Here is a 10,567-nt window from a genome sequence, read left to right on the forward strand (position 1 = left end):
ACGGTGGGGCAAACTTGTACAGCACTTAGGAGGCTGACACAGGATTATGAGTTGGAGACCAGCCTGAGATACCTAGAAAGTTCCAGGCCAACTCAGGCTGTTCAAACCTGTCTCCAAAAACAAAAGGGGGAGGCAGAGGAGGGAGGGGAAAAAGCCAGTGTCAGGAATGGTAGTGCATGCCTAAAACCTCAGCATGCAAGCAGTGGGAGGCTGGAGGATCTCAAGTTTCTAGCCAGCCTATACACAAAATGAGACCATCTCAACAACAAAAATCCAACATGGAGGTAAGGTAGTGGCTCTTCCTTACACAACTCCATATTTACTATTCAATAAGGTTGCTGAAATATATTCTTCATGCTTATCTGAAGACTCTTAAGTATAAAGTGAGATGGTACTGGGACCATGTATTTGGCAGAGCTATATAATGATAAAAGGAACACAAGGTAATACGGGGTGTAGGGACATAGCAAAGGTATGATTGGAATAGTAGCTGAAGTAGCAGGGGATTACTTCTCTAACAGAAAGATTTACATCTCAACTAATAAGGAGTTGAAGCACTGTAAGAACCACTACGAGGAGTCTTCACTGAAATAAGGCACCTGTCTGAGTGTTCTGTAATCTTTTGTTCCATTGGTACCTGCAAGCTCTATCTACAGAGGAAAAAAAAAAAAAAAAAAAAACGGGAAATGTAAAAAAGGGAAAGAGGAAAAAAGGCAACACAAGCAAAAGCTCATACCTGAAATACTAACAGAATCGGGAAGCTGAGAACGGGAAGATCATTGTTCAAAACCAGCCCTGGCCAAAAGCTCACAAGACCCTCATCTCTCAATCAATAAGGGAAAAGCAAACACTGGACAGGGTGGTGTCCATCTACAATCCTGACTAAGTGGGAAAAGTAAAGGATGGCAAAGCAGGCTAATGCTTAGGCATAATGCAGACTATTCAAAAACTAACTAAAAGGTTGGGAAAAGAGCTCAAATGGTAGAACAAGGCCGGCCTAGCAAGAATGAAGCCCTGAGTATGAACCCCCCAAAAAATACTTGCAATGTTTTCCACCCAAAACTGAGAATATAAAACCTTTAAGCTTTACACGATTCCCTTGTCTTTAAGGTAGAAATAAAACACCAAGAAACAAGCCCAAGCAAAAACTCTCTCAAAGCACACATAACCTAAGTTGAAAAACATTTATTTCACCAGAGAGAAAAGGAGTGACCCAGCTCTACTGGTCTAGCATTTGGGCCAGAAAGAAATGCTGGAACAGTGACTCTCGCACAGGGTCTTTCCCAAACACAATACCCACAGGTGGCAAGAGGCACGGAGGAGACAGCACAGTCCCCACCAGTTTCATCATACAATGAGGTCTGCTGGGAGAACACAACGTGAACGGAAGCTACAGGTACTGAAAGACAGAAAGAACAGGAAAATGGGCAGGAGAGAAGAAAAAAGATGATCTGAACTTAGCAAGGTAAATTAAGGTCCACGGTTCCTGAGGGACTGAACGCACAGAGCCGAGAACGTCCCGGAGTTGGGGTACCACGAAGGGTGTATTCTCATGCACACTGCAGCTCGGAATTTCAGCCCACACACATCCCACCTGAAAGAGAGCACAATACAGGGGCTTTACAGCAAAGCTCACGAGGGCTTTCCCACTTACAATTTGACAATCGTTTACCCTTCCCCCTAGCATCATGACCTCTAAAAAGAATTAAAGTCTGAAGGCCAGAGAATCATCAAGAAAACGAAACCATCTCAAATAAAGGCCTTTCTCCCAATAAAAGAGAATCTTCGATTTCACTACAGTAGGCAAAATCATTCCATTGTTTTTGATGTTAACAAATGCATTCCCCATATAATGTAATTCCACATCACCAACTCATCAGAGAACAGGGAAAGGGAAAAGGTTCCAATGTGCTCTCTAGATTAAAAAGTCACTAGCATGTTTCAATCTGGGAGTAACTGCCAAGGTCCAAGTTAAAAACCATTCAAGATCTAGACAAAAAGAACATCAACTGAACAAGGATGTTCTAAGACCTGCCTAGGGAAGAAGCTAATTTTTAAAAGAAAGCACTGGAGGCTATCTCACTCTACATAGTCACTCAAGTTTCTTTTTCAGCTTAATCACTGGCTTCCCAGAAAATGAACTCCATTAGTTCCTATGCATGGTCCTAAATGAAGAGATGACAAAATAACACTCACTGTTACTACAGGATTTAGGACCAATGCATACTCTGGATACTTGGGATACTCTGGAGTAACTACTCAAGAGAATTATTTTGAAATACAATAAGCTCAAAAAACTAGGGACCAAAGCTGGCAAAATTCAAAAACAATATATACAGGTAGAACCAAACAATCAATCAAACTATGTGGCTTAGTTCCAGCCAAAGGACTCAAGGTAGAGCTGGTGACTCAAGAGTATTAAATGCTCAAATTAGTGGGAAGCTAAAGGGAGAAATCTGCTTATGGCAAAGCTCCCAACCCTGGTTTCAACATCACTAAAGAATCAAATAATGCCAGGCACAGTGGTTCACACCTGTAATCCTAGCTACTCAGAAGGCTGAGATCTGAGGATCATTGTTCAAAGCCAGCCCAGGCACTAAAGTCTATGAGACTCTAATCTCTAATTAACCACCCCCAAACCGGAATGGTGCTGTGGCTCAAAGAGTAGGGCAGTAGCCCTGAGCTGAAGAGCTCAAGGACAACGCCCAGGCCCAGAGTTCAAGTCCCACTCACTACGAACCAAAAAAAAAAAAAAAAGAGGCCATAAATAAAATAGGTGTGTCATGTGGAGAAAGTATCGGATGTCAAACTCAACACTACAAGGACAAAAGAAAAAAAAAAAAAAAGGTATTAGGCTTTTTCCAGGACAGAATCAAAGATATAGTGGGCACTCTTTTCAGGAAATAGTTTTAGAGTGAAAGCTCAGACTTTCCTGAACTGTATAGGATATGTTTTGTCTGTTTTTGGCCAGTCCTGGGGGGGTTTGAACTCAGGGCCTGGACACTGTCCTTGGGCTTTCTCAAGGCTAGCATGCTCCACCACTTGAGCCACAGCACCACTTCTGAGTTTTTCTGTGTATGTGGTACTGAGGAATCAAGCCCAGGGCTTCATGCATGCAAGGCAAGCACCCTACCACTAGGCCACACTCCTGGCCCCATAGGACGTTTATACTCCTCTCTGCCTTATCACCAATAAGTTCTACTTAAGACGTTAAGGGCTGAATGTCAAAAATATATTTCAAGATTAGGATGATGGCATCCTGGTAGTCCCCACAGTAACTAGGACCAGAGAAGTGATGAGCAAGTTAACTGGCGGTTTAGATTTTTTTCTTTTTAATATTATTTACCCTATCAGACCTTGACAAAGTACACAGGAAATCTTTAGACTTGTAAAATCACACACCTGGAAATCTACAAATGCTGAGAAACAGTACACCTGGCTCTGAAGGTCTGGGTCCCTGGATCAGTTCAATTATTGCAGAAAGGTGTGACCCAGACACTGTCAGCACACCATTCTTTGTTATTATTTCAGGAAAAAATAGAACCAGAAATGACTCCACTAAGAATGCTGGAAATTAGTTGTGAGGGCCAAAGACATTTATTTGCTTACTTTGCAGTTAAACATTCAGGACACATCCCTAAACTCTTAACTATGCTGGGAACCTTATCTTAACCCTGTAAAAGCAAGCAGAGCAGAGCAGCCTAATGGCTAGGCTGTGGGAGGGATGGCAAAACCATAACAGAGGACACCCCATAGCTCTCACCTCCAGCTTTAAAAGGCTGAGTACCGGGCCCGATCTGCATACTGCTCACGCTCATACCGGGCCATGTTGTACAGGGAATTCCGCGCAGCTGCTGAAGCTTGGGACAACTCACTCTCACGCCCGTAACCGTAGCCCTCTCCAACAGAAGGGACCGGGGCTGTAGTGCGACGCAGGGGGCTCCGATCCCGCCCGTAATATGAAGTGGAAGCTGCATTAACAGCAGCAGCAGCTGCTGCTGCAGCAACTCCTGAAGTCGGCAACAGATGTCTATCGTAAGGATTGAGAGAGGTGGAGGTGAGGTGACTGGCCATGGCTGTGTTCTGGACTTGTGGCAGCTGGGACAGGGTCTGCTCTGTGTAATTATATGCAGAGGCAGCTGCAGCTGCCACTGCCTCATAGGACTGGGCAGCACGACAGCGCTTGTAGTAGGCATCGAGCGCTCCGTACGCGTTGTTGTAATACAATGAATCCCCATAGCTCATGGCGTAAGGTGTACGCACTGCTCCATATTGCTCATTATATTGCTCGGTCAAGTCTGCCACGCGGCCCAAACGATCTATCGGACACTCTTTGGACCAGTGCCCCTCTTTCCCGCACCGATAGCAGCCGCTCTGGTCTCCCATCCCGGGCGCAGTCCTAAGCTTGCTGGTGGACAACTGCACGTGCATTCGTTTGCCTTGAAGAAACAGACGCAAGAAGGGTTGCTATCACTCTCAGTCATAGCCCAAGCCCCTACCCAACACTGGTCATAGCAATGGCTTTCCGTAGACCATTCAATAAATGACTCATCACTGTCAAAAGTTGTATTTTTTGTTAAAGGCCCAACATATAAATTCAGCAGTGAGGCTGGGAGTTTGGCCTAGCGGTAGAGTGCCTGCCTAGCATGCACGAAGACCCGGGTTCAATTCCTCAGTATCACATACATAGAAAAAGCTAGAAGTGATGCGGTGGCTCAGGGTAGAAGGCTAGCCTTGAGGAAAGCCGAAGGACAGTGCTTAGGTCCTGAGCTCAAGTCCAGGACTGGCAAAAAAAAAAAAAAAATCAGCAATGATGGCCTGAATCCAGGCAGTGATCAGGAGATTAAGCAATGATGAATCTCTGACAAGAGCTTACTGCTCAAAATACTGCTACTAGCTTAAATAAGACCTCATCCGGGGCCAGGAGTTTGGCCTAGTGGTAGAGTGCTTGCCTGGCATGCATGAAGACCGGGGTACATAGGGAAAAAAAAATCTCAACCACTGCCAAGTAACTGGGCAAAAATCTTCCCCAAAAGGCCTACACACAAAAGGAACAGGAGACTCCACAAGTCTGACATCTTTAATTTTCACTGTGAAGACTGAGTCCATTATAGACAGGTAAAGGTAGTTTTACCTACTCCCCCCAAACCAAAGAGAATAGAGGGAGATTGTAAAGTTACCACTAAGTTTGATCAGAATTTGTTTCATACAGGGCAGAACCAAGTTTCATGAACTGGGGAGGTTCCAAAGTCCTCCCCCTTTAAATAACTATTTCCAATAATCATCCTAAAGATTCTAAACCATCTGAATGATACTATAGTAGGATTAAAAGGAATTAGAAAAATTCACAAAAATGATTCAATTTTTAGATAGAATATTGTAAACTGTGGAAAACAAGAAGGATGCAAAAGACCCAAAGTGGACAATAACCAGTAATATTAGCAAGTAGATCAAACTGCTTAATTTAACAGGATTAAGATTTTTTCCCCCTTTAAAATAACAATATGAGGGCTAGAAATTTGGCTTAGTGGTAGAGTGCTTGCCTGGCATGAATGAAGCCCTGGGTTCAATTCTTCAGTACCACATAAACAGAAAAGGCTGGAAGTGGTACTGTGGCTCAAATGGTAGAATGCTAGCCTTTAGCAAAGGAAGTTCAGGGCCAATGCCCAGGCTGAATTCAAGCCACAGGGCTGGCATGCCCATGAGTACAGAACATACGCACACACACATGCCCACACGCAACAAATGAACACACCACGCACACGCACACGCACAGAATGTGAGAGGCTGAGAAATAATAAAACTAGTCAGCTGGGCTGGGAATATGGATTAGTGGTAGAGTACTTGCCCAGCATGCCTGAAGCCCTGGATTTGATTCCTTAGTATCACACAAACAGAAAAGCCGGAAATGGCACTGTGGCTCAAGAGGTAGAATGCTAGCTGTGAGCAAAAACAGCTCGGGGATTGTGCCCAGGCCCTGAGTTCAAGCCGCAGGAATGACAGAAAAAAAGAAAGGGGGGGAGGGAAGGAAGGAAGGAGGGAAGGAAGGAAGGAGGGAGGGAGGGAGGGAGGAGGAGGGGGGGGAGAGAGAGAGAGAGAGAGAGAGAGAGAGAGAGAGAGAGAGAGAGAGAGAGAGAGAGAAACAGACAGACAGACATGATGTCTTGTGCCTATAATCTCAGCTCCCAAGAGGCTGAGGTAGGAGGATGGTTGAATTTGAGACTAATGGGCTGAGTAGCCAGATCCTCTTTTGAACAACCAACAACACAAAAACTAAGAATGTAAGATTCTAAGAACATGCACTAAAACTATTTTTCTTTGAAAACTCACAATTCACATTCTGGAAGTGAACAGTTCTTCTGGGGGGGGGGAATCAGAAATTTTTGGAAAAAAAATAAATTTTAAATTATTTCATAAGTGATTTACAAAAATAAAATCTGTCAGAACTGATAAAAATTTAAATGAGTGGGTCGGGAGTGTGGCCTAGTGGTAGAGTGCTTGCCTAGCATGCACGAAGGCCTGGGTTTGATTCCTCGGTACCACATACATAGAAAAAAGCCGAAAGTGGTGCTAAGGCTCAAGTGGTAGAGCTCTGGCCTTGAAAAAGTCCAAGGACAGTGCTCAGGCCCTGAGCTCAAGCCTAGGACTGGCAAAAAAAAAAAAAAAAAAAAAAAAAAAAAGGTTGCAAAGTATTAAAAGAACTAAGATGATTAAGCATTAAATTTAAATTCCTTAAAGTGTTGGCAGTATATGGCATTTGCCCAATGAGCTACTGTGGCACCTTACAAAGTGCAACCAAGAAACCAACAGAACACAGGGGATACATAGAAATGATTAATATCCTCAATTTAAGGATTTGCCTATTTTAATGCCAGAAAGAGAAGCTAAATCATTAAAACATCTAGGATAGATGAGCAAACAATAAAGAGAATATACACAATACTATGAAATTGGGGGGGAAAAGGCCAGTCTAGTAAATATTGCTATTACTGTTTCTAGTTACTAATCAACAGGTATATAAAACTTCCCTACCAAACAGGATTATGAAGTCAAGGGGTCATGCTAGGCACAAGGGCACTCATCTGGGGGAATGAACACAGAAATGCCACTAGCACACTTGGCACACTGGATTCTATCTCACTATATTATTTGGAGGGTGGGAGGGAAGACACTAAGGCCAGTAACAACCTAGATTAGCATGAGAGCTAACCAGAGTTAAATTTTTAAGTGTATTCTGCTCAGTCAGAACACTTAAAATACATAAATCACTACTAGAACACACTGCTTCTGTAAGTTAAAATGTTCAAAGTATCCAAAAATTAATTATAATACTAGCATTCTTTGCCCCAATTAAGTTGTTGACAAAAGAATTCTCAACTCACCAATTAAAAAATGAAAGCAAACTAGACTTGGGAGAGCTGTTAACACTTTATTTTAATGCGCACAGCATTGCCCCAAACAAAGACACTAGACAATAGGAGGAATAAGACCTCCAGGTCTCAAAAAGATCCAGTTTAAGGGAAACAAATATGACAACAAAACACCATTACCAGGGGAATATTCAGGAAAGGAACCAGTCACTATCTTATTCATGTTAATACTGTCAGAACATAGGTTTGAAATATAGCCACCAAGTATGGAAATACATTATAATTTGAAAGTTAATTACACCAAAGGGAAAAGTTCTGACACTAGGGACCCAAAGGAATAGAAGAGTTGAGATTTCAGTTGGCTACTCACTATGGTTACTATCTCCTAAATACCATTCTTGACATGAGAGTTTAGATCTTAAACCAAGAAAAGATAACACCTCTCAAATAAGGTGACAATCCCATATCACCCACCCACACTGCCTTCCAGGCACAAAAACCCAACTAATCAAAGCTCTGAGATAATACCCAACTAAGTATTCACCGAATATGATAGTTCCCCAAATCAACATTAAGATTTGCCATTATTGTCTCAAATCACAATGCCTCCACCTCACACTCTTGAAATCAGGATTTCCAACCTCTCAGTACAATGCAAAATTAAGTAGACTCTAACCTTGTAAAGACTAAGTTATCTCTACTGAAAAGGAGGGGGGAGGGGGATTCAGAGGAGCTTACTGGAAATTTTAATTCTAAAGTGTTGTCTACTCACTTATGAAATGTGACATAATGGAAATATTGTGCAGAGGCAATAAATTCAGTGAACCCACTGCAATGTGCTCTACTAACAAAAAAGACAATAGTTGGAAATCTTCAGGGAAAGGAAACTAGGTATAAAGAGAGAAGCATAAAAGCCATACAGGCTCCAAATAAAAACCAAGTGATTGTTTTTCCCGGAGATCTGGTTAACCCAAAGCTTCAAACCCAAGCATTTTCCATATGAAATCCATCACTCATCTTTCACCAGTAGCCAGCCAACAGCTAGCTATCTCGACCCCAACCCATCCCTTTACTTATCCAACTTCCTTCTGCAAATAGCCTTGTGTTCATCAGCTCCCTACCCACAGTGGTTCACCTTGAAACTCTGTATTATCAAGGCTTCTGATGGCCTCCACTGCATCCTCAGCCCGCTCCATGTGCACAAAAGCGTAATCTTTCACGATGTCACATTCGATGACTGGACCATATTCCTCAAACTTGGCCCGAAGCTCCTTGTTGGTACAAGTGGGACTGATGTTGCCCACGTGCAACTTGGTTGAAGCTTTGCTCTTATTCTTGCTGGCTTCCACATTGATGTTCACCCCATGAAGCTTGTAGTGGTGCAGGTTGCGGATGGCATCCTCGGCCGCCGTCCTGTCCTCTATGTGCACAAAGCCGTAATTCTTAATGATGTCACATTCCAGCACCTTCCCATACTGCTCGAAGAGTGAGCGGATCTCCTGCTCTGTGGCCTCCCGGGGCAGGTTTCCGATGAACAATTTTACCATCTCGACAGCCTGAAAAAACAAGATTTTTAACGCAAGATCGTATGCCCCTATCAGATAAGTTTAAAAAATGAGCATTCCTTCCATCCCTTTCATTCTAGCAAACAGTTCCAAGCCGTTCTTTTTCTCGCACGTGCCCACATTCACTCACCCACACAAGAAGCCCCTCAGGGCAATAGGAGATAAGGGAGACTATAGGAGGGCCAAAGAGTCACAAGTCTGTAACGGGGCAGACCACAGCAGACAAAGAGAGAGCTTTGTTTCTGTGGTGGTGAGGATGGTACCTACGAGAGTGGGCAGGCGGTCGAGTGCTCTGCCAGCGCGCCCCATTCCCCGTCCCTACACAAAGGACCTCAGAGGAAGGTGACTGACTCGATGGGGTTACTGTGGTTTTCTGTCCAGTACGAGGACGGCACCCCCCACACCTTCCACCATTTCCGGCAAAGCTCTGTCTGGAATTTTCTTAGGACCAGATAACCAGGCGTGTAGAAGAATACAGGGCAGTCCTGGACCGGGAAACTACGTCCCCGGGCCTGAGAAATTCTCCCGAGGGCGTGGCAAGACCCGAACCCGGGCTTCCCGGCTGGAAGCGTGGAGGGCAGCGGAGCGCTGTCGGGCAGAGGCCCGGGGGCGGGCGGCCGAGGCAGGGACGGTCGGGGAGGGCGGGGGAGAGGGGGGGGAGGGGAGGTGGGGGAGGGGAGGGCTTCTTCAGGCTTACCGCGCGGCGCCGGGGACCGAGGCCAGCGCTCGGTGGCGGGTGCGCAGGCCGGCCCCACTAGGACACCCCGACGCCCAAGGAAGTGGTAAGGTTTCCCAGAGCGACAGACAGACAGGAGAAGGACTTCGAATCTCTCACCACACGGAAATCCAAATCCGCAGGGCTTCCTCCTCCTCCTCCTCCTCCTCCTCCTCCTCGCGGTGCGGGCGGCTCTGACAAAACGCTAAAATGGCGGCGGCCGCGGCAGTAACTCTGGAGGAAAGGGGGAGAACCTACCGCCGGATTGGCCGTCCAATAAAGTAAAAGGCGGGCACTCCCGGAGGTCCTCTTCCTGATTGCTTACCACGAACGCCAATTACCTGAGGCCGGGAAGAGGTGGAAACGTCAGTACCGCGGAGCTTTTACCTGAGAGCCAATGAGCAGCAAGCTAGCGAAGCCGCAGCCCCTGATTGGACAAGAGGTCAGCGTGTGGGCGGACCTGCAAACGTGGGCTCCGCCGCGGCGCGGCGCGGCGCGGCCCGCCCCGCCCCCAGGCGGAGCCGGCGAGGGCCCGGCCGGCGAGGGCCCAGGGTCGGGCGGGCGGCGGCTTCTCAGCGCCAACTTTTCCAAGCTTCCAGGCTCCGCCAGTCCCACGTGCCCGCGCTGACGGTGTTCGGTGCTCCACCGTCTGCTCCCCCACCAGTCTCCCCGGGCAGAGCCGTCCCCACCCCGGGAACCCGGGTGCTGTGCGCAGTACCCAGAGGCAGACGCCAGGTCAGAACGGTAGCGACGCCCCCCCGGAAGGCGGGCACGCGCCGGAGGTCAGCGGGTCCAGCGGGCCACGGCGGTGAGGGCCGAAGAGGGCCGGGGGCACGGAGCTCGGCAGACTCCCGAGGATGGGCTCCGGAACCCGCCCGGGCTGACCACAGACCCACCGCCCTCGCCCTCGCTCACAC

General features: G+C 46.4%; 1 protein-coding gene across 2 annotated transcripts; it reads right to left on the reverse strand.

The window, feature by feature from the left end:
* Positions 1-1,170: 1,170 nt before the first annotated feature.
* On the reverse strand, positions 1,171-9,580 carry LOC150052321 (RNA-binding protein 4). Of its 2 annotated transcripts, XM_090347299.1 has the most exons (4): positions 9,203-9,580; positions 8,506-8,926; positions 3,764-4,439; positions 1,171-1,594 (listed from the first exon to the last, which is right to left on the reverse strand). In XM_090347299.1, exons 1-3 carry the CDS (start codon positions 9,242-9,244, stop codon positions 3,772-3,774), a joined length of 1,131 nt encoding a protein of 376 aa, XP_090203425.1. In that variant the 5' UTR covers positions 9,245-9,580; the 3' UTR covers positions 1,171-1,594; positions 3,764-3,771. The 2 variants fall into 2 exon arrangements, with proteins under 2 accessions (XP_090203425.1, XP_090203426.1); XM_090347300.1 differs by lacking the exon at positions 3,764-4,439 and having other exon boundaries at positions 9,203-9,556.
* Between the last annotated feature and the right edge of the window lie 987 nt (positions 9,581-10,567).

The sequence above is a fragment of the Megascapheus bottae genome, chromosome 16, assembly GCF_031878675.1.
Source record: "Megascapheus bottae isolate mThoBot1 chromosome 16, mThoBot2.hap1, whole genome shotgun sequence".
Taxonomy (NCBI): Eukaryota; Metazoa; Chordata; class Mammalia; order Rodentia; family Geomyidae; genus Megascapheus; species Megascapheus bottae.